This window comes from Pungitius pungitius, chromosome 5 (genome assembly GCF_949316345.1).
Source record: "Pungitius pungitius chromosome 5, fPunPun2.1, whole genome shotgun sequence".
NCBI lineage: Eukaryota > Metazoa > Chordata > Actinopteri > Perciformes > Gasterosteidae > Pungitius > Pungitius pungitius.
The window spans coordinates 14,574,413-14,599,448 of record NC_084904.1 but is presented as its reverse complement, the minus strand read 5'-3'; the positions used below and the strand labels follow the sequence as shown (position 1 = coordinate 14,599,448).

Here is a 25,036-nt window from a genome sequence, read left to right as displayed (position 1 = left end):
ACATTTTTTGGGGCTGAGATCTGCTCCCTGGATACCACAGAGAGAGGTGATTTTGGATGGTGACTTTTCAGGGCAGGTTAGAAAGGGCAAAGTGAACTCTGCCATTGAAAAGGAAAGAGGAGGGAAAGCAAAGCAAAGCAGTAGGAAAGGATTTCATAAGGTCACGTGGCAAACTTTTGTTCCTGTGGCAAAAATTCCTCCACTTGCCAGGTGTAATGATCACAGCGGGCCTGATAGATGTTTTGTGTGTGTGTGAAAACGTGGACAGCCTGCAGGGCGTAAAAGCAGCTGATTTTTGTAGATAATGCAAGAATCCCTTGTTTTTATTGTACCGACATATGCATGGGTGTTGAAAAATAGGTGACTATAAAAATCCCATATTTAATCTGGCTTTTATTTATTGGCTGCTCTTTTTAATTCTTGTCTCAATTTTAATTTGTACTAATCTGCCGATCCATTCAAGCCCCTTCTTTTTGAGAGAGGGAGAGGTATTATGGCAGCTCTATAATCCTTTCTCTGCAAGGCTTTTGGAACATTTGTTGAAGTGAACTGTAAGAAACCACTGTGAGTGGCCAATGAATTAAATTGAGAAGCTGATTTTCATTAGAGCACTGTGATTGCAGTGTGACATTGTCCTTTTATTAGTGTTCTCCTCTGTGCTCTTTGCCTTCCAGATCAGGGCCCTGATTCTGAGTGGCAGGGATAAGGATAAGGAAGTGAAATCAGTTGTTTCCACACATTTTCATGCCAAAGAAACAGTGAAATCTGTTATCTGGACTTCAGGATTAAAAACTGGTGTGGGTTTCTTATCTATTCCCCAGCTGATTGGATGACACACACACAGACACATGCACACTCACGTAGGTACTCTTCACCCATTGGGAATAATGAACATTTGGATAAAAACGAATGACCAAACCATATACAGCGGGTGAAATAAGATTTGAACACATCACCATTTTTCTCCGTAAATGTATTTCCAAAGGAGCTATTGACATGACATTTTCATCAGATGTTGGTATCAACCCAAGTAATACATACATACAAAGAAACCAAAACAAAGAAGTTCAGAAAAAAAGTGGAATGACACAGGGAAAAAGTATTGAACACATGAAGAAAGGGAGGTGCAAAAAGGTATGGAAAGCCAACACAACAGCTGAAACGTGTTCAATACTTATTTCACCCGCTGTATGACCAGAAGGGGCTTAATGTTCACGTGTGTTCATTATCACCAGGTAACATGGAGTGAACCCACATTTATTATCACAGGGCGTGGTGAGGAGCTCTAGCAATACATGGACCCTTACCAAATGAAACCAAATTATTTTAAGGTGTTTCCCTTATGCATTTGTCAGATCACTGGCATGGGTCCCGATCAAAGGTTTTTTAAAACCCTCGCCTTAGCAGCCATGCTCTGAATTCCTTATGCTAATTTATCCTCCCTCCGACTGAGAAGGAGAGGAACAGAAGTGGAGAGCAGTCGTGCCTCAACCAAAACACCTCCCATTAACCATTTCACATTAGATTACGGCTGTTTTGAAAGAATGAATAACATTTTTGAGTCTCATTTGCTGCTTCTTTCAGGGAATTTTAGTGCAGTATGTCATGAACAAAGCTTGAGATCTCTGCCAGCTACATAGCCACGCTTAGTTAGTCTTAAACCTGAGCTCTAGACTAATTTAGATAAGGCAGCTTGCCCCCAGCGTAGTGTGCTGTGGGAAGCCCTGGTATTTTGATGTATGCCGGAAATATAAATATTTCATGAGTAGCAAGCAGTCAGGTGTCATCCAGTCTGTGCCTACTCCGGATTCTCCTGTAACATGTTGCAACACCTAGAATAAGAAAACCCTATAGAAGGATGTCCTGTGTGTTTTATGTAAATGTAGATATTCTAATTTATGCAAATCTTGACATGTTTGAATAGAGATCTGGTGATCTGAAACCCGTGTCGCAGCTCGTCTTTGAACTGTGGCTTTGAAGCTTTTCTTTTTCTGACGGCATGACCTCTGGGCTTTAGGGGCAAAGCCTATCCTCGTGTGAATTTCCTTGTGTAGCGGTGTGGCAATAACGGTAGCCATAAAAAACCATTACCAGGGGCTCCCGGGGCCGGTGGGCTGTGAGCTTAGCTTTATTACACTTACCTGCAAGACGGTAATTACACTGTGTCTACGTTGCTACGGCAACATGAAGGCTCTCAGCGGCAATACTGATATCACGTCAAGGGATTTTTATTTTAATTCTTATACACGGTTGCAGGCAGGGTTTTAGTGCGTGTGTGTGTGTGTATGTCGGTTTATGCAGCTGTACATATTTGGTTTAGTGTGACGTCATTTCAGACTTGTGCTTGTCTGGTACAAGCTAATATTTCCATGTTTAGAATGTGTTCAAAGTGGATATTTTGTAAAGGTAGAAATGTACTGAATTAAATTATACTATTCTTCACCCAAGTCCTTAAGATTAAGATTTCCCTTTAAAGTTTCTTGTCTTGATCCTGGATTGAATTAATGACTCAAAAGTCGACTAAAAGCATGCATAGTGCTGAAGAATGAGGCGTTATGTTTGAATACAGCAATCCACGCTGCAGTATTGGGTTGAAATGAGTGACTGTTCATTAAAGTGGCCTCTGACACTCGGCCTTGTATGCTTTGCTCTCTTGACCCAGGAGATTAGATCGGCAAGCACGAGAACTAGCCTGGCATTTATAGATTTATCTTTCTCTTCCTCTCTCTCTGTCTGAACTGAACTGACTGGGACTTTGGGAGTCAGGTAACACCTGAGGGAAAATAGGAGAAAGGGGACATGTTAAAGAGAGGAAAGCGCCGATCATCCTCCTCTCTGACTTCAACAGAAGTTTAATTTTTGTATCGTTTTTTTTATGAGAAATTGTTGTAAATTAAGACAATGGATGTCTTCTTCTGCTGATCACACTGATGCTTCATAGACAGGGATGCGACCAAAAGCAAAGATATTTTCCAACAAGGATATGCAGAGAATTAGGTTACGGCCCTTCATTTATTCCTTTGTTATTTCTTCTCTGTTTCTGTCTTCATCCTTTCTCCCCCACTCCATACCCCCATCTTCTTCCCCCTTAGCATCCATTCTCACCCCTTTAATTCTCTCCTCAGTCAGTATCAGACTGGTCTCACAGGGACTGAAGAGATGTTCTCTTGCAATGGATCCCTTGTCACACTTGTCTGCTTCATCGGACAGAAGATTGAAACACTAAAACCTCTACTACAACTGTACTTCTGGAGAAACTTTCTTTCAACTCATCGGAAAACAGTTTTTGTGATTTCTTTAAAAATGGTCACTGTAAGGCAGACATTTTTGCTCAGTGCTTATAGTTTAAGTAATAAAATACAGACTGTTTCAGTTAAAGTGAACTGTTATTAAATGTAGTAGTATTTTAATCTATGCATTCAGTTGACAGGCCCGGTGGCGTATTAATACAAAATTGTAGTACATGGTCTCTCCAAGGGCCGCTGTGATCCTTGAATATAATAAATTATCATTCGTTGCCAATTATATGGACAGAGTTCCCGTGATTGCACCACGCTGAGTGCTGTTTATGTTTGCCTCGGTTCTGGAGATATTTCGATATTTTTAATGACTGCTGCAAAAAACACCCAAGCACATGAAACCCCCCATACATGCATACATACTGTGCCCTTACGGCAATTACCTTATCTGTTGAGAATGTTTTTAAATACAATGTATTGCTGGCTGCCCTTTTCTTCATAGTTTACATACCAAGCTTTTAATCAATAGATGTTATATATTTCGTATGAACAAGTATCTTTGAGTCAGAGAGGTCCAATTTATGGGATGCATTTGATGTGGTTATAATACAGTATCTCAACTAGTGCAGTAATACATAGCTGTGACATACTTTTGGGTTTCCTTTGTCCTACTATGGGGAATTCCAAATGCCACATAAATAATTTCATATGCAGAGAAAAGATACTGACTCTTGCTGTTCCTTTGTTGGACAACCTCACAATAGTATGTGCTAAACTTAAAGGTTGAATTTATCTGGAGAACAGTATAAGTCAGTTCTCCTTCCTACCATGATACCAAACTTTTAGTGTTAAACTGTTACTCCTTCTCCTCTCATCTACTCATAGCAAAACCCATTTCTTTATGTCCCTGTTTTGGGGCCTATCTACTCACCTTCCACCTCCATCCTACCTGTGTCACCAGTGTCTCTCTTACCCAAAATGTATAACTCTTTAGCATGATTGGTATGTGATGGAAGAACCAGAAAGAACATGCAGAGTTTTTTGTATCATCTTGAGACAATGCCACATTGTACTATCCTTCTGCAGAACACACGCAAGTTTAACTGGGCGCTATTGGAGTGGATTGAATTCAAATTTGAATAAGAGAGTTTGGCCATGTGAAGGTCTAGCTCACATGGGAAAAGGGATACTTGAGCAGTAAACGGAAGCAATCCTTTTAATTTGATTGGTCCACTAAAAGGTGGGGCGGGATTAGAGTTTAGCGTAATAAGGAGCAAAACAAGACTGTTGCCACATGCTTGTTGAATCAAAAAGCAGGCAGTGAAGAGATGGAAGGGATGCGCCCAGGCTGCCTCGAGGCTGCCAGCGCCAAACTTCCAGATGACTAGAAAGCTCATTTAAAAACAAAAATCCTAATGCACTTTTCTTCCTGTCTCTCTCTCTGTCCTTATTGCTCGGATAGCTGCTACGTCCCGCTAACGGGGAGGTGCTGTGTTGTATGACTGAGTGCAAGATGAGTCACTCAACATTAAAAACTCCCTTTACAGAGAAATGGGGATTAAATGTGTTTTATTTGACTTGGTCTTTTTGAGGCTGTATGCAAAAGCACATTTGGCAGGTGTATCTGGTGGCTGATGGATCTCAATTGTAAAATGACGTTTACTCATCTGAAATAACAGTAACTGATAAAAGATGGAGACGTTGACGGGCCCTGCAGGCCATTGATTTTACTTAGTTTTTAGACTTACAGTGCAGGTGTTGGTCAGCCGTTGTTTGCATCTGCAAATAACATTGAGCTGGACAGCTAGAGGCCTACACGTCAGAGAAGGTGTAGGTGGACCAGATTTTGGTGATGTGACCGATACTATGTGACAACTTGTGGGGCATGGGTAACACAAGTGAGTTTCTACTGTTAACAAGTTACACAGGTTTTCAGAAGAGCTTATAACTGCAATAGGGCATTAGAATATAAGCATGTGCAAGTGCCTGATGGGGAGAGATGGTGAATAGCAAAGAAAGTGGATAAAACAACACATTTTGAGATCCACTTTGGTGTGTGTTTGTGTGTGTGTCTGTGTGTTGTATGTGGTTCCACCCTGCCGGCTAATAATCATTGCCTCTCTCCAGATGGAAAAGTGTACCCGACTCAGCAGAGGTCTTCCTGCTTCCTCAGGGCAAGGGAAGTAGGGGGTAGAAGTGAAGTGTGTGTGTGTGTGTGTGTGTGCGTGTGTGTGTGTGTATTGAACCGTCACTTATGGTGAATCCTCCAGGGGAGTGAGAGGAGGACAAATTGGATTAGGCTGTTGGCATCATCAATCTTCATCAGACAACTTTGTTATGTCAGCATTTCAGACGTCACTTGTTTTATTGAGAAAATGACATTGTCTATAATTGTTTGTTTGCTTTACGCACACATCTAGGATACTTTACTGTCCTTTTTCTACCATGGTTAACCTGGATTGTATTAATTCCCAAATCAGAATTTTTAGTTCTACCCTCATTCAAAATGTGCTTCTTTTAAAGTGGCTCAGTACATTCGAAATTAAACATATATTTTAAAGAGGAAGAAAATGTGAGCAATGCTCATTTAAAGGACATAAATTAGGAGATGTGTGTTGAGTCTCATGGGTTTGTGTACTGAACTTATTGAAAAAAAAAAAAAACTTTCTGGAAATAAGGGGCTTTTTTTCTCTTGGCACCAATTTTGGTTTGCCTCTGATTGCAGAATAGACTGTACAAACTAGAGCTATTTCTAAAGTGCAGTCCATATTGGCTGAGTGACACTACATGGATTTTCATTGTTCCTCTTTCTTTTGTGTTTAGAAGACATTATGTTTACTTTTGCAGACCAAAAGCTGCACTTTGCACTTGCAAACTCATATTTAATACAGTTTTACTTGCTTGTTCAGTTTGATTAAGTACTTTTTTCACAGGATACCAAAAAGTGTTGTGTACAAAAATAATAATGCACAAATTGATATTTCTTTCACTCAGACACTCATTGATATCCACTCTTTTCACGAGCATTTTCCACACACCTACTAACAGAAAGTCACGATGAGCACGCAGCTTCTCGGGAGCTCCCGGCTTGCTTTGAGTGACAGGTGGAAATGGGCTTCTTTCATAGCTGTCACTCTGCAGATAGGCGATGTCAGAAAGACTAACTGTGAGGAGAAGTGAGCTGTACCTGACACCCACTCAGTGTTCCTACATGTTGGTGCGCTCCCACACAATCATGTACAGAAGATGATGAAATATACCGTTTCTTCCTGACTACTTATTTGGTGTAAATTATTCCAACATTCACTGATGCACGTGTTCATTTACAACATTTACATAATACAACATAATTCCACATCTACAGGCAGTAGAGCAATGTGATGTAATGTAGAGTAATGTGCATTACCGTTGTAGTATTTCATGTAATGTACTTCCCCACTATCTCATTTTGCTATAAAATAAATAACCATGTAATGTAATTTTCCCACTTTATCTAATCACATCAGGTACAAAACATTTTTTGTTGATACGTGTTTGTTTCTGCCTTCACCATCTGATTCAAGCTTTTAGCTCAGAAGCACTCAAGTAATTCAGTGAATTGCCTTCCTCACCTGCCAACTTAAGCTTCCATTGGGAGAAATAAATCACTGGGAGAGAGTTAAATCGCATCTTGTCTGGTCTTGTTCTTTGCCAGTGCTTTAATACCTTCTAACGTTGTGATAATTAGTGTCGCCAAGAGTGAGAGAATAAAACTAACAAGGCACCCTCTGTCTGCAGCAAGGCTGCCCCCTGGTGGTTGCAGTGTGAATGTTGCTTGTTTGACGTTTAAATAATGCCCAAGTATTGCCTAGTACTCTGATGCAGTTAGAAATACAAAGGCTGCCTATTTGGTTCGATTGGGGTATAGAAACTGGCTTTGAAAAATGTATCAGCTAATAAGGGTTTATAGGGGTGTATTGGGTTTCCTCATTAGGGCAAAAAAAGAATATTTTGCATTAGAAGGTTGCCATCTAGAGTCTGAATGGAGGCAGCGCCTTCATGCACGGAGCTGGATGTGTTCGCTGATCCATTTCATGGGCTGAGATGGAGAAGTGTGAAGCGATAGGGTTAGAAGGGGGAAATTCAAATTATCATGCAACACTCCTAGTGACCCCCCCCGAACACCCTTCACATTCACACACATACCCTATCTCCACAGAGACTAGCTGTGCGGTTGACAGGCAGATCTCCCAGAGGTCTCGGCGGTCCCCAGGGGAGCCGGTGGTCAGTGAGGTGGATATTCTTAATGTCAGTCCTCGACTGTCAGGGCCAAACACCAACTCACTGTGAGGTGGTGACTCAACGGGGTAATTAATATAGTAAGATACTCCATTCTGATGTTAATGTATTTCTAAATATTTTTTTGGAATACCATTCCAGCAATATTGCAATTTCATTCAAGGTTTATGAAAGCTTGTAAACTGCACACTTTGTATTGTATGTCCGTATCAGAACCCTAACTCTAAAATGTACTGTGTGTTGGTGAAGTATATTCAGATATTTGGATTCATATTGACATTTTGTTGTGATATTTGTTTTTGGCTGACAATTTGTGTTACATCTAACCGGAGGCACGATGACTGAGAATCACTGAATCACTCCTCAGCTAGTCCAAACACGCCAAATCATTAACAGACAGTTTTCATCCTGTGAGTCTGTATGAGTGTGTCATCGTGGCCATATGTGGTCCTTGAAACAGGAAGCAGGGACACCCAGAAATGGATTTGAGTACTTTGCCAGGTGTTTTTTTTGTCCCACCGGGGTCGGACGTTGTCTCATTTTAAATTAGTCACTCAAGCTGCAGTGAGATCAGTGTAGTGGAGATAAAATAATGTTTGAAAAGGGTTGTGGTCAGAGCGAGGGCACCAGGAGTAGATAGAAGGCAATGGTCCACTGACCCCTCAAATCCCCCCCCCAACACACACTCACTTTATGCCCCAGAATAAAAGCCTTTAAGAAATAGAAATAGAATATAAGAAATAGAAATAAAGGCACACCAACTAAAATGACGCAACAACAGCTAACTCATTCTAACGTTTTAGTTTTAGTGCTTCACATTTGAGCCTTTAAGTCTCTTGGAGCGGTTCTTCCGGTTTTCCTTTGTTAATATAATCTGTGTCTCTACGCCACAGCTCTGTGGACGGTTGTGGTGCGTACTCCAGTAACTTTCAGAAAATGCAATTTCCGAAAGCAACTGAAACAAGAATAACCATTGAGCTTTTAATGAAACGAGATAACCAACAGAATTGTGTGAAAATAGTGAACACATATTAGATATACTACTATATACTAAATAAAAGGAGACGATTGAAAATATTTGGGTCATAAAGTTTTTAAAAATGGTACTTGGCGTGGAAAAGCTTGATTAGATACAAGTCATTTCTAAGTAGTACAATGAACAAGATTTCATTTTTTCTGTAAATATCACTTAACATTCGTACCTAAAGCGCAAAATGAATTTGCATCAAAAGAGAGTGGGGGAGGTGCAATATGCTAATTACGCTCTGGTTTGTAGTTTTCTTGTTCAACCACTTTAGTGCTTCTATGCATTAACATAGACACATGTGCAAATCAGTAAGTAGGTCGTCTCCACCGCTCCGTCATCAGGTTGTTGTAGTGTGCGTCCATCCTCAAGCTCCATCTCAATTCATTCTGTAAGATGGAGCTTCGACGCCACTTCACTCATTTCCCTTTTGACCATACAGTCCCTTGTCACATCCATCCCTCTCTCTCTCTCTCTCTCTCTCTCACACACACACACCATCGCTCCTATTTTTTAATTTAACCATGCACATAGGCACATCTTTCTCTTCCATCCCCATAGTTTCAATTTCAGCTTGTTCCTCAGTTGTGTTGGATCTTTTTTTGTGTCTCCTCTCTCCCCCGTCTCGGTCTCTTCCATTCTCTCTCTTTCTCCCTCTCTCTCTTTCCTCCTCCTCCTCTCATCTTAGAGACAGTAGTGTGCCTGCAGCCTCAAATCTAAGCCGCTGCCTGTCAGGCTGCTCCGTTTATGCGCTCTGCGCTCCTCTCCTCCTCTCCTCCTCTCCTCTCCTCTCCCCTCTGCGCTATACCGCACTGCTCGTCTCTCCTCACCTCACATCTCCATCTCTTCCACTCCTCTCTCTCTGCCCGCGTCCCTCTCGCACTCCAGGCGCGTGTCCCTGTCGTGCATTGCTGCGCTCTGCTCCTTCTTTTGGGAACATACCAAACACTCTGGATTGTTTTTCTCCCCCCTTGCTGCCAGAGCTGAGTACACTCTGGCTACTATTGGAAGAGGAATCGGATGTTCCTGGCGCTCCAGGTTTGGCTCGCTTTGGATCTGTGTGGACCGGAGCGGAGGAGAGGGCAGGGAGGGAGGGGAGGGGGGCAGGTGAGACCGTCATCTGCTTGGGGGAGTGAAGGCTTCAAGGTGGTAGCAGTAGTGGTTGATGGTTGTCCGTCGAGGGTCATGCCCTGGGACTTGCGTGCTTTTCGACTGTTGGAGTTGGAGATCCGCTCCCATTTTTGCCCCCCCAGTGGGGCAGCATTGATCCTGGTCCCGGGAAAAGCTGCCGGGCACCAGTGGCCGCGCCGTGAAGACTGGGCACCATGAACCAGCTGGATGCACCACGGCCACTCAACTGGACCATCAGAAAACTCTGCCATGCTGCCTTCCTGCCATCTGTGCGCCTGCTGAAGGTAAAAGATGACAGAAACAATCCAGTGAGATGCATATAGACGTACGGGAAATGTGTCCGGCAGCCCTCCTGCAATCCTGCCACTTCCCTAAGGGAAGAGAAGTACAAAGAGGTGTTAGGATACAAAAGGAATGCTGGAAAGGGTGCTATCCCTGTCTTCCATTAAGTATACTTAGTGCATAAGACAGGACACGTATGGCAGGCTTTAAGGGGGGGGGGGGGACACAGGGAGGGATGTAGTCAAAAATGAAGAGAAGTGTGGCAAAACTGGCAGCATAACACTAAGCTTTGGAAGTATGGGAATGCGCAAAGAGGGGAGAAAAAAAATGGAGGCGGGAAAAGCGTGAGCACGATGTTAAAGAGATGCACACAGAGAGTGAGACAGAAATTGAAGAAGCCGTGGCAAAAAGTGTGCGGAAAGAGAAAAGGCGATGATTTCTAATATATTGGGGACAAAAAGAAAAGAAAAAGCAAAGGACAAGACATTGATTAGAAGACGTGGAATTAAATCAGAGGGGGATTGTGTATTACAGAGATCCAGTGTTATAGGAAGCAAGTGGGTTGCACTAACGGTGAAGGTTAACAAGCGCAAGGAATGCAAGAAGGCAAAAGGAAATGTGGTGAATGAAAAAGGGCAGAATATAAAGGAAGAGAGTCTTTGCAGGGATTGGTAAGCATAAATGTTGAATTGCACATGGCAGACCAGGACCGAGGGAATTTAGGAAAGACGTGGACATGCAACATCAAATCCCAGGAGACAGGTATCCAATTAATTTGATAATGCAGCTCAGTGAAACCTTGTGTTGGACTTGTGCATTTTGTTAGAAGCAGCTCGGTTAAGTTGTTATTCTCATCACCAAATGCATCTTTATTCATGCATGTGCTTTTCCATTTACTGGCACAGTTCCAGGATAACTATTGTTGGAGGTCCTGAATGCCTCTTCTCCCCACTGCTTTCATCTGGCGTTATCAAAGTGCCTCACGGTGCAGAGGGGCTGTGATGCTGGAGCGCACAACTGGAGCGCCTGGGCTCACATGTCAGCCATTTGCATTCGTATAGCCTGCTTAAACGAATAGTCCTGTAATCCTTGACTGAGTGGGCATAGGGTCTGTCTTTGTGTGTCTGAGGACGTACCCAGTGTGGTTTTCATCATGCGATTGCCCCGGAACTATATGTGACGAGTTTTGCCGAGTGTTGCCTCGCTGCATGTGGGTGTTTAGTGTTTCAGATCACCCCAAGGTGCTGTAAAAGTAATGCAGAAATAATGAAAATACCCTTTCTAAATCAAAGGCTATTTTGTTAGAGAGCCGTTGATACTTAAGTCTACTTCCAAAACCATCAGAGGTTAAACTGTACTAATGTGCATTGCCACACTTTAATTGATTATGTAATCAAGTGGGACCCTTTGGATTTAGTGCATTGACTGAAAAAATGATTCCCTCTGAGGGAAGGTTCTAAAATAGGTTAAATTTGACTTTTGGGCTGCCAGCTTTGAAATAAAAAACATTCCCGTCCCACACCGCCTGCGTGTCCTAGGACGGGGACGTCAGAAGCTCCAGAATTAACAACATAATTACCATTCCTCAAGATATTCTTCTTGAAAATAATAATTTTAAAAAGGGTTTAATACACATAATGCAACATAGGATTTTCATTCAGGGTGGATCTGTTCTTCAGGATGACTATTTTGATTGTCACTTCTTTTGAATAGCTGAACGTCTAAAGGGGATGATGGACTGTGTTACTGTATGTGAGGGAAATCAACCTAACAAGCCTGTCATTATTGTTGGAAATATTTGCACGACAAGCACTTTCCCCCCATGTCCCTCTAACTTGTGGCCGGCCTGCTGCCGCTCCGAGCACACTCGTGCTTGTGTGTGCGCGCCCTAGTGTGACAATTTATAGGCTGTCAGTGATGTTTTGTGTCTTCCTTGGACAGGAAAATCTGTCTGCCAGATTGTGAGTGTGTGTATGTGCCTGTGTGTGTGCACATTTGTTGTTGCAGCAGATATTTTGCCTGCAAGTGATGGTGTGTGAGCATGATATTTAAACCCGGTTTACTCTGGGTGGGAGAAACAGTTGCAAAAAGTATGGATAACACCAATAAACGTTACCGTCTCCAGGATTTAAGCTCTCCTCGAGGCTACTGCAATCTAATCGTATACAAACACGCACACCATACCTAACATGCTGCCGCCCAGAGCCAGTGACTGTGTGCGTGTATGAGACTGACTTATAACATGCTCAGATATTGATTATGTGAATATATAATTTCACACTGTCACTAGCTCATCCTTTAGTATTATTCAAATCAAGTATTAAACAAACAAGTAGATAAGCAATTAAGAACAGTGGTAGAAACAGTAAAGAATCCACAATAACTCAAATGTTTGATATTCGACAAGAATAACTATTATAACAATGAAATGATAACACTTCCACCATTAATGTTGTGATGGTGCAATTGACTGAGTTTGACATGCTGTCCATTAGATTTACAAATTAATCTTTAATAATAATTTGTTGTCTAATAAACAAGAATGTAGATTTGTTTAAGTTGAAGATATTTCCTAAAGATTTGTTTTTGTGTCTACGGTCGGAAACTACTCTAAACCAGTTTTATAAATGATCCCAAACTGACAATAAATCAGGTTTCGCACTCGTATGACTGTTCAACAAGTCATTCAATTCATTACAACAGCTTCCTATTGACCTTTTAAAATGTCAAGTATTTGGGCAAATGGCACTTCACAGAAGACTAATGCCCCTATTAGTCAGGGGGTTCCCTCAGCTGGGACACTTGAAGCAGGGAGAGAATGCACAGCTGGAGTCTCACTGGTCAATGTGCTCACCCCGGGTGTCTATTGCCAGAAACGCCATTAAGTCTTTACATCACTGTCCCTCCTGTTTGAGCTCACGTCTCACTCCCAAAGTTATGATATATTTTCCTTGTTGATAGCTTAGACTTTTTACAAGTTAAAGCCCGGGTGTTTGTGTGGACTCAGGAGGCTAAAGTGGGAAACAGGGAAACCGTTTTTGATAAAGAATCCAAAATGGAAAATTGATCTTATTTCATCCTCTCTTGGCAACTTTAATACTTCTTTCTTTCATGAATATATTTATGTAAAAAATACAATTATATATTCAATTATATAAGGCACAGCCTCTGAAATGGTTAACATTTTGATTTTGTACTATTTCAAGTCTCACTTTTGAGCATCGTGCTACATTAACTTGTCTTAGCTGCCTCTTCTCTAGCACCTTCAAGGGGATTTCATGACACATCCTCTCACTTTCTTTTTTGGGGGGTGGCAATCCAACAGTGTTAAAACCTCTGTTGGGCCGTGCAGTGACTGTAAAGAAAATACTGCACACAGTAATAAAGCTTTTAGCTTTATTCTCAAAGTGCTTCCTTTTCTGTCCCTCCCTCTCTTGTCTCTGCATTCTTCCTGTCGTGTCCTGTCTTTCTGCTTGTCTCTTTCTCTCTTTCATCTGCTTCTGTCCCATTTTGATACAATATCTTCTCTCCTCTCTTTTTATCTCTCTCTTTTTCTTTTTTATTCTATTGCATTCCATAATCATGGAGCATAGTTAACACTCCATTTTATGGAAATATATGGGGGACAGGATGTTGTTGCCAAAATGAAATTATATCTAATGCTAAAAATACATTTGCGTTACATAAAAAGATACACTGATGCAGTGCTTCATATCATCTAGTTTAACTGTGTGGAGTGAATGTGCATGGGAGCTCATCCTACACACCAATCTAATATAATGATATTAAAAAAAAACTCCTCTATTTTCAATGTGAATTCTGACAGCTACAATATTCAGTATAACCGAGGAGTAAAGTATAATATGTCACCCGTAGGTGGCACCACACATTTTTGTATCTTTGATAGATACAGTAAGGTAGATAGATACAGTAGATGTCAAAACAAAACTCAATATAACCTTGACAGGTTCAAGCTTTTAAATAGATGGGTTCCTTGTTCCCATACATGCTGCATGTTTATACCACACGTGAACAGAACTTTGCTTTACACAATGATGAACTCATTAATATAATATTTGCTATGATCTCTGATCTATGTTAGGAAGTGGGTTTGGGGTCCCTTTTAATTACACTGATTTGGCACCAGCTAGTGCAGCCGCCAACAGTGCCGATCCTCAGCCTATATTTGCTTTTACAGAGCAATGAGTGTAATACATTACTATGTAGTAATTACCAGGTCGACAACAAGTGGCTGTTTAATCAGATGTATTACAATGGTTGGAACAGCTAAAGTGTTTGATTTTTCAAACACTTTAGCTTTAGGTTAGACCCCCTCTGTATGTTAGACCTCACTAAAATATATATAAATGATTAATAGTTAAGATTGGGACAGACCAGATTGATCCATTAGTTCTCGGATTAAATTTGCCATGTTGCATGATAATGACGCCCATAACACGTGCGACATTGGGATCTTTGTTTTCAATTTTGTTGTTATTACGTTTATTTAGCCTGGGGAAGTGCACATAAATCCCCGTTAATTACTCAACAGTCAATCTCCATAGTGTTATTCCAGTAGTTGCTATCCTATACCATTAGCACTCTGTATATATCATTAAAAATCATAGTTACGTAACATTACAACAAACAAAATTGGCAAAACAATTACATACGAGCCCCTATTTGTAAAACTACAAAAGATTTACTTATACAACCACAAACAGCATGTGTGCAGTACACTCCCAAGATAACTAGCTGCCCAATAGTTCTGTCTGCATGCTGTTTGCTTATAACCCAATGTGAATAGGAGGTCAGTCTTGTATTTCCCATTATACCTGTGCCTTTTTTCTTATTTTAAATATAAGATGCTAAAATCTTAGCATGTTGCCACGCGGTCCTCATCCCTTTCTCAAACGCTTTCCCTTTCTTCTGTGTGTGACCAGAACTCAAACTCACAGGCTGTCTCAGGCTTGTTTATGTCTCTATCCACCAGCAAATACTGCATTTATGAGATTTCAATTAACGCGGTATCTCAATAATGAGCCAAAATGAGAATATAAGCTGCCAATTAACCCCTCGTTCATTTATTCCAGCACACAAAGACTTTATATTTCCTATTTGGCATGAATCCACACTATGGGAAGTGAAACAAGCAATCTCCATATTTAAAATTTACAAAGAAACAAGCAAGAGGAAACAATGTGCTGCTATGCTGTTTGTATTCTTTATTGCTTAAATACGTTCGATGTGTATTAATGCAACAGATTGTACAGAATGGTTTACATACCAGTCAGCTGCTGAATCATTTATGAGAATCGATGCTAAAAGGGACTGCAATTGCAGATTTTATGTATAATGTTATAACCACTTCTAGCTTTCACTGTGGAAACTTCTCCCATACAGTAAACAAATATACACACTGATACAACATTTTATATCCCTCCAACAGCTGCTCCCACCTTGCAGTCAGAGTAGCCGCATACATGACATCCACAGTAGAGTTATGAACTCTGAATGCTGACCTATGACCTGCAAACTGTCGGAGGGAATTGTATGCTGGTGACGGAAGGCTGTTTAATTATGTACAAGGTCACGCCTTACGGCCATTATATACCGATGTAAAGGTGCAATGCTGGTATTTGGAGCATGTGTGCAAAGGTTTGTGTATGTAGTTTGGAGCTATTGGGTTTTATGTGCATCTTCGTTTTAACCTTGCTATGACGTACAGTACACGCACCGTAATGGTTAACGATTTTTGTAAAGCCTAATTTTATGCCTTTAATACACAATACGATCTCAAAGTCTAACCCGCTATTATTTACACAAATTGAAGTTTATATGCGCTATAGAAGCAGCACCAACTTAATGGGTTAATTCATTTGCAATTAATTGTTACTTATCTGGTGCAGTGTCGATTTTACTTGAATAAGTAATGAGGCTACCTCACACAGAATGTTGAACTGTCTCGTCTTCAAAATGAGCACCATGGACAGCGACTGCACAGCGTCTCAGCTAAAGCTACAACACTGAAGACACGGTGATCGGCCGAACCCCAGCATGACACATTTTATTTTATTCTTTATTCGATACAAACTGTCAAACTTGTCACGCCATTGGGCTCATTTAAAATAAAAGCAAAAATTAATAAACATAATTAGCTCCTTAGGTTTAAAGCATGTTTAACATTTTTGAGTGCAGTTTTGAAAGGGTCAAGTGTGGGGGAGTTCCAGAGGGAGGGGTAGCAAAAGGCCTTGGCCAGCCAGGTCCGATGGTGTTAAATTAATCAATTAATGGACTGATCGTTTAAACTTTGCTATTCATAATATCGCTGTACCATTTGAGATTGAAAAAGCGTCAGGGACGCAAGGCATCATATGTTGTAATCAGTTAACGCAGCGATCATTTTCAATGGCACTCGCCATGATGTTTTACTATAATTAATATGGCGTCTCTTCTAATCCTTTTGGTCGTTGCTCAGAACGTCTGCAGGATGAAATAGATTAGCACTCCTGGCTCAGAAATGAGATGGACTGTCGATCTCAGAATAGGTTTGTGTTTCAGTGCATTATAAATTGACTTCCTGGAGTCTGTACCGATACAGTTTCACCTCAGACTCATGGAACTCGAAGGACGCATAGGCATGACCATCTGTGGATGTCTGAGCATGTGGTAGTGTAAATAATTGATGTGGTGTGGTGTGTGTCTTTTTGTGGGTATGAATGGCTTCATCATGATACAACTTCAGATACTAATCTATTTTAAACGCCATGCAAGCTTCTGGTTGACTCCAGTATTTTATGTTGGTGAACCGGTGCAAAGCCCCCAAAAACCCAGTCTTTAAATATATTTATCATGCAGAGATTCAATTCAATATTTGGGTTTTGTACAGCCCAAAATCTAAAATGATAAACTACAAGCATAGTCTGAGAAGATAGAGTAAATGGTTTACTCTTTGCATTTTGCTGAGTTAACATTTTTCCTCACCCCTGGAGGAGATGAAATGTTTGCAGCTGCACACAACCGAATCGGTTATACATTTACTGTAGTTTGGTCTTTAGCATTTTATTTTCTTAGTTTGTATATAAGTAGTCTTTACACAAGCAGTATGCATTTAACAAGGTTAAGAATTGTAAATATAGAGGAATTATATTAATATTAATAAAGTGCATTAGAAAATAATAAGTGGAATTTTCTTTGAGCTCAATGCTTTGATCTACGAGGCGGCTGAAACCGATCACACTGTGCCTGCGTGTCCTGCCTCATGTAATCTGTCATTTCATCGTCTTTCTCTTTGTATCTGCTCTTTTCAATGTTCCTCCCTGCGTCAGCGTCTGTAAATCAAAGTACCCACTTCATGTTGTATTATATTTCTATTGATCAAGAAAAACTACACTACTCATACAAAGAAGCTATTTTAATCTTACTCAACCACATTACTGTTTTTTATCTGTTATTATCTGTTCTTATTCAAGAAGCCTTGGTTAGGAAATCTTCAATTTCGGTGTGAGGGAAGCTCCCATATTATTTTTTAGGAATGTGCCTTTGATAAGAGCGATGCAGAGCAGGAGTCAGGACTTGATTAGTTCAGCTCGTCTAACATAACGTCTTAGATAGTTATATAGGAACCCAGTGTTGATGACAAGACACCCAGGAATCCTCTGCGCTCGCCAACACATAGTTCCATCCCCTGTAAATCCCTGTAAAACCTCATCCTGGGCGCTTTTACAGTCCTGCTAAGCTTATACCCTACTGACTCTTATCTTCATAGTGGATGATTTTCAAATATTCTGGCTACACAAAAGCTAAATTTGAATCTCAAATTATTCAAGTATCGCTTAACCTTGTTCTGGTGAAACAACAACCGATTCATCAAATTCCTACAGTTAAGACGTTGTGTCGCTTCCCAGCTGCCTAGCAATGTGCCGCACTGCGCACGTCTGCATTTTCATCATTAGATAAATCTCTCTTCCCCTCTGTTGTTGTCTTTGTCAACATCTTTTTAGTCAGTCTGTATCCATGGTCCTACCAATCCTGTTGGCTCTACCGCCCAGCGTGTTGTTTCGGTGTCAGTGGTCTCCCTCAGGACATTAGCTGTGAGTGCTCGCATCCTAGATCACTGCCAGGCAGTTTTAGCACCCTGCATGCCTCCTCTAAAATGTGTGATGTTCCATCGCAATAGTGGATCAACACGCAGACACACTAGAAGTGCAAAATATGACCAGCACACATGCAACCTTCGACAGGAAGCACATGCATGCGAGTGTGTGTGTGTGTGTGTGTGTGATTAGCAGGCTTCTCTGACTTTAATTCCCATGTCTACAGAATGGAAATGGAGTCTTTACCCATCCATTCAAGTTTTCAAATGCATTTTTGGACACACGCACGCACACACACACTCGCATGCATGTGCTTCACGAAAAGCAAGCCATAACGTTAAGCCTCAAACCTAAAATCTGGTGGCTGGCTGGGTTCCCTTGTGTCGATGTTCACAGCAATTAAGAGCATGTGTATGCAAATTGTCCTCTCCATTTCTGTTCCCCTCTCCATCTTTCCCTCCCTGCACCTCAGCATTTATCTCTATGAGTCTCACTCTTGTACCGGCTGTATCTCTTCACGACTGTCTTACAATCCATCACTCTAACTCTGGCCTCCTTTAACGCTCCTATTCTCATAGCACAGCTATAGGACAGCCCGCTGGGGAGTTCTGTCAGTGGCAGTCGATGTGTGTGCAGAGGTTTGCCTACGTGATTTTCTTTTATTTATTATTTCATCTATTGACGAGGGCGGGCAAATTAATAAACATCTCAGTTTCCATCTCAATGTAAATGTATCAATGTTAGCTAAAGAGCTAATTATTGATCTGTAGTTAGGTTGTTTCTGTATACAATTGTTCCCAATGCATTGGTAGGTGCAACTTATCTGTTAGAAATATAAACTATGTGGGTGGGAACAGGGCTGAGAAAACAATCCCATTGTGGAGGTGTAAAAGAACAAAAATAAACTAAATTATGTATGTGCTTTTAAATCTACATCTGTGCACTGGTGTATGTGTAACTGTGGGTAGCATTGAGCATATGAGAAACAACATGCAGGAGCATGTGTGTTTATTTGTCTGCATGTGTGGCTGTAAATTGGATATTGGGACATGGAAAATGAAAGTGAATAGCATGGCCACGCCGGCTATTTTTGTCCTTCCATCTATCGCTCAGTTTTTCTCACACTCTCAGTTCTAGATCCCTCTCTCCCGCCTCCCCCTCCTCAACTTTCCTTCTCCCAGGCATCTCTCCCTTTCCCCTACATCTGATATCACCATGGCCCTATCCACCCAGTCAACCCAGTGCACCCATTCTTATGTCAAACATCCATTTCAGTATGTGGGTGCAGCCCCAATACCCTGAAGGGACGACTGTAATTTGACATCTTAAGTGCTCCACTTAAGCTTCCAAAGTGAAATTTTTATAACATTCTAAAATTATCTCTCCAATCCTCTCATTAATCATTTCCACACACAGCCTTTAAAATGCTACATGCAGTAGTCACATTTTCAGTGGTCTTAATATTTTGCTTTAAACACTGAAGAAGACTTGTTTGTTATGCCCTCTGCAATAATTATGCAGGGTTTACCTCTACTCATTTTCATCTTTTCCTCTCCCACTTACAGTACACAGCTCAGCTACGGTACATTAATCTGTATCTGTAAAAATTCAATTTCTGGGCCAGCTAGAGTAACCGATGATTCTCATGAGAGGAGAAATGAGGGTCACTGTCTAACCATGGGGGTTGCAGGCTGGGGTTTATTGGACAGCAGTGATCAAATATAGTCAGAAGGTCATTTGTAGACGCAGTTACTATATGAAGCATAAATAAACGGCTTGTTGGTATTTCAGCATAACTTTCATCGTTTTGTATACCTCTTTATTACCTTGTTAATACATGCTGCTTCTTCCTGCGTCTTAGATCCTTTGCGCAGCACATACGTGTTGATGTTCTAACAATGTGCCACAAAAGTGGCAGAACATCAAGAGGATTATACTATTTATGAGGACAACTGAGTCTTAGACAGCATTGCTCCCTCTGCCTGCCTTTCAGCTCGATCCCAGAGGCAGTGGGAAAGTAGGATGCATCCCTTTTCCAGAGATAAGAAGAGAGAATGAAGGGGTTGGTCTAAAAAAAAAAGGAAAAGAGTGAACATTTAAAGGAAAAAATTAAGTTCGCTAAATGAGGAAAAATGAGCAAAAGAATGCTAGAGAAATAGGGTGCAGGAGGTGTGTGCGTAATGAATGTGTGTGGTGCTCTGTGGGACTATTGGCAGGTTCTGTGGTACTGAGCACCAGCTCTTCTCTGGCCAGCAGCCTTATGTAATGAAGCTTTATCCGTGACACTACTTGAGGGCAAGCACCACATTGCCTTCCTCCTGCAAAGTGCCATGAAGAAACACCAAGCTGGAGATCCTTAATGGAGGACAGTTTTGGTTCCTTACAGATAAAATGTTGCCACGGTGACTCAATCAACTGTGTTAACATTGTCACACTTGAACAAAACGCTGGCTCACGTGTCCCATTGGTCTTTTGCATTCGGCTTTAAAGGTCGCTTTAATTTCAAAGGGGTCGGTTGTTGAATCATTATTATGCTAATCAGTGCACAGTACTGACCAATTGAGGAGATTGGATTTGGAATTAGAGGTTTCATATATTTTATCAGTAATTATCAGTAATTGCGTGTCCTTGAATCTTATTCACAGTACCGTGCCGGTTGTTGCTGCTTAGGACGCGACTGCCTAAAAATAAACTAGCAATAAAATTCTCTACCCTTTTTTCTTTTGTATTTAGTTTTTATCCTTTTTTCTTTCTCAGCTGTCCATAAAAAGTACAACATGTACTAACTAGGCACATGCTAACAATTCAATTGTTTGTCTAAATTTTTTTTGCTATTGCTAAAGACTAAAGACTTGATCTGAGCTAGCTAAAGAAAACTTTCAACTCTACTGATTAACTACACCAGTTATGAGCAGAGACACTGACTCTGTGCTTGTGCCATAAAGGCTCATCTAGCAGTGAGACGCTCACTCTTCACACACTTCACATACCCAGATTGTGTACCGCATTGCCTCGTATCTTATTTCAGGAGTTTTGCAAACGTTCTCTCTTTTACTGCATTTTTTTCTTTGATTTCCGTGTTTCCTTTAAAGGATCACTGGCATACTTGCACAAATCAAGGGTCAAGGGGTCAGGAGGACAAGCAAACATGTTATGGTTGAGTGGAGCTGGGTTGTTTTCAGCGGTTCAGGAGAGTTCACTATGATTCAGCAGTGTGTAACACACACGCTGCGACATGTTGGTCCATTTCCTTGCGTCCCATATGGCATTCCTTGTGTGCTCTTATCCTGGGCTAGTCCTTGCTCCATGGGAGCACACCCACATTGTGCGTTTTCATGAAACACTCCTTTATGAGCTAAACAGAACCAGCTTTTCTTACCCTGAAGTGTGTGTATTCCTTAAGTGTTTGTATGTGTGTAAATGTGCGTCTGGTAAAGAGGGTCAGGAGCCTCACAGTATAGCTGCTGCCAAGGGAGGCAGACAAAGAACGCCTGAACCACAGCGAGGCTGTAAATGAGAGTAGCTATTTGGGGAAACCTCACTCTCCACAGCTCTGCACCACAGATCCAGAGAGAAACAACCATGAGTCATTTCATGGGCAGACACCAGCGAGTGAGTATGCATGTTGATGCAAAGTACACAGCCACTGGGACATGTTCAAGTATGAACGTATGTATGAGCGTGATAGTATATGTTAAGTCTTGCAATCACGTACTTGCTCAAACATCCATGGGCACACACACATTCACACTCACAATATCTCTAGAGCTCGGGTATTTGCATGTTTGTATGGCGGCATTTTCCCCACTGGAATAGAATAGATTGATAGAAGGGGGCAGGCTAGTGAGGTGGGAATAGGGAGGAAGAAAAGCAATTTAAAGTGGCAGTCATGTGGTAGTGGGGCAGCAGAGCACCGGGTGGAGTCAGTTCCTAGCTTAATTACGCTTAGCCTCCACCATGAGTCGTGTCCTCACAAGCCACTAGATGAGCATGTCGATGTGCCGGGCTGATATCGGACGAAATGATACAAAAATCTGTAAATGCTTGGTGTTATCGCTAAATGGTTGAATGAGAGTTCTAAGCAAACACTGTGAGCGTTAGTCAGCAACAGCTCCTTAAAGATGCTGCAGGAAGGAGCGTTTTATCGTCTGATTACGTTCAGAAAGACTTTGAACAGATAGAGGCGTGGCTTCTTTTTGTTAAAGCTATTCTTAATTGATTGTAACCAGAGGTGGAGATTTCTCAAACGTTCCGGTTTCTTAGTGTGTGCGTTGCACAAATGTGTCTGTGGGCTGACCGCAGGAGTGGGGAGGAAAAAGCAAGTCCGGGAACGAGGGGAGGGAACAGTTGAGAAATTTGAGGTGATGACAGGAAAATAAATCCCATTTTCTGTGAGAAAGAGAAATGAAAAGAGGTTTAAAAAAAACGAATTGCTTTGGGAATGAGACAATAACTCAGGAAAGGGAAAGAAGGCAAGAGGTCCGATGTAAATCAGACAAAAACGGGACATGTTAAAAATAGAGAGGGAAAATTGGATAATAAATGAGGGTTGGAAGGAGACATGCTACAAAAAAAGAGAGAGAGAAAGACATAGGTTTTTCCGGCTCTGGTCCTTAGCCAGCTCTTTTTGCCTTATCAGGCTAGCCCAGACTTGATGGAAAAAAAACGTGTACCCACAATGCACTGTAGCTCCTGCCCATACTGCTAGAGTGAAACCCTAAGCCAGTCCTATCAGCCCACAGGTCGCCAGCCAGTGCCAGTAGCTATTCATCTCTGGATTAAGGTAAAGATTCATGTGCAGAGCTCCGCAAACAGGAAAACAAAAACACGTTATCGCAGATACAGCTGATTGATAGTCTATATTGTATATTTACATTCATTCAGAATGTGATGAAAACAAGAGCAGGAACCTTAAATTTGACCCAAATAAAACATAATGCAAAAAAGTACAACAATGTATCTGTAATGGAGTAATTGAAGATTGTTGTGAGTATAAACAAGTACCAGTCAGTCAGAACTATATCCTCAATATTTAGGAAAGCTGATCATGCTCATCACTTAGTGCCACCACGTTTATCAAAGGGCTTGTTGGCTAGTGATATGTGGTTGTCAATTAATGGTCCACATCTTTATGTACAGACTAGTCAGGCCTGTGGTTCCTGTTCAAGGTACCTTCATAGGGCCACTCAGTGTGTGTGTGTGTGTGTGTGTGTGTGTTTTAACATCCCTTTGCATTCACCCTTTGTTGAATAATGTCTATCGGTGGGACTTTCACTGATAGACACTGATGAGGCGTCTGATGAGCTTGTGAAGCCAGTTCCTCAGAGGGTAAAGCCAGCGGACTATGTGATGCGTGGAAAACTATCATAAAAGCCCTAAAATCATTTGTCTTCCATTTGAAATGAGGTATTGTGTGAGAGCGAGAAAAGAGAGAGGGAGAAGCGAGAAAGTGACTCATGCGCTGTGTGTTCAAGGGTGTGAATGCCTAAAACTCAACGTGGAAAAAAAAAGATATATGAGATTTGACATCTTCAATACACATAATACCTATTATGTAAAAGTGAATTATCTCAACAGATAACAGGAGGAACAAGGTGGCTTCTGCTTTGATATCCTTTCATATGTGTTTGTTCAGGGTGACATTGTGTCTATTTGTGGAGTTCTCCATGTCCTGTTGCTTCTGTCCATCTGTTGTAGATTAACCTGCCTGTGTCCTACCAACCACATGTTCATGTGTGTTCCCGAGGACCGGACCCTGGTACCCCATTGCATGACACATAAGAGTTAATTTGACTAAATCAAAGTTGAAATCACGGAGGAACCATTCAAATTAATTGGCTATTTAATGCTGATTGGCAGGTTAAGTTATAGTAAACTAAAAGGAGAAGCAACACACAGGTATCGGCACACTGAGTGCACTGCCAATTTGGAAGACACTTGTGTACGACTTAATTATGGTTCTTGAATGCCAATCGCATTGAAGCAGGAACCAAATTACAAGGCTTTGATGATTTGATTACGCATAGAGCGTGACGTTCTAAAATACATATGTAATTAATCAATAACATTGCTATTATTTATTACTTTTATCTTAGCAATAAGTACGATAGAGTAAAAAATGAGAACAGACAAACTTTAACATTAAAGGTTGGTCCTCCAACATTTTATAATTCACAATTCAGACACATTAATTCAGATTGGGAATTGTTTCCTAATAGTAATGTAAATAAGATGCCGGAAGGCATAAAAATCAAAATACACAAATAGAGCTTTTTCCCAAAAATTAAAATGACAGGGGAGGATCCTGCAACTGCTGTGTTTTGATGTTGACTTTTTTCATCTGGGGATTATTATACGTTTGTTTATTCACTATAAATACCCCTAGTCATGGCAAGGTGGACCCTGGGAAAGCCAGTTGAATTTATCCTTAGACCTTGTAGTGAGATCACTGTACATAAAGTAAATATCCATGTGGGGCGTCATGAGTGGGTCGAATATAATTGCAGGGTTTTCAAAAAAGACGTGTGTGAGACCTATAATATAAGTGCGTTAATGTGTCTGTGTGTGTGTCTGCGGGCTGAGTGGTGCTCCAGCGCTCAGCTGACAGACCCACTGCAGCTGTGAACCTCTTGATCATCACCGATTTGCTGACCTAAAAGTTATTTAATGTGAAATCATACTGTGACGCGCACCTTCTTTTTGACACAAATTCTCAGAGGTTCTCTAGAAAGGGAGACACACAGAGAGTGAAAAAGTGTGCAGAGTGTGTGTGTGTGTGTGTATGTGTGTGTCTGTGATTGGGGGCACTGTGATTGTCTGATTATGTTGGTAATGGTGTTGTCCTCCAAGCCCCTGCTGGTCTGACAGTTCAATTCACCGGACTGAGTGTTAACTTGACACCATTAATCTCAGCCAATCAGCACTTGCATACCATACAAATAAATACCTCTTGTTTTAGCCTGTATCACTTAAAAACAAGTATCACA

The 25,036-nt window shown here is 41.2% G+C and overlaps 1 protein-coding gene across 11 annotated transcripts in view; it reads left to right on the top strand.

Annotated features, from left to right (window-relative positions):
- Positions 1–25,036, top strand: part of trpm3 (transient receptor potential cation channel, subfamily M, member 3) — a 100,046-nt gene that overhangs the window by 5,058 nt on the left and 69,952 nt on the right. For 2 of the 11 annotated variants that reach the window (XM_037483236.2, XM_037483234.2), the window contains exon 1: positions 8,953–9,956. The exons of 7 other annotated variants lie outside the window; for them this stretch is intronic. In XM_037483236.2, coding sequence (XP_037339133.1) covers positions 9,867–9,956 — 90 coding nt within the window. In that variant the 5' untranslated portion in view covers positions 8,953–9,866. Of the gene's footprint in view, positions 1–8,952; positions 9,957–25,036 lie in introns of those variants that run through there. 2 more of the 11 variants (XM_037483241.2, XM_037483240.2) reach the window with 2 other exon arrangements.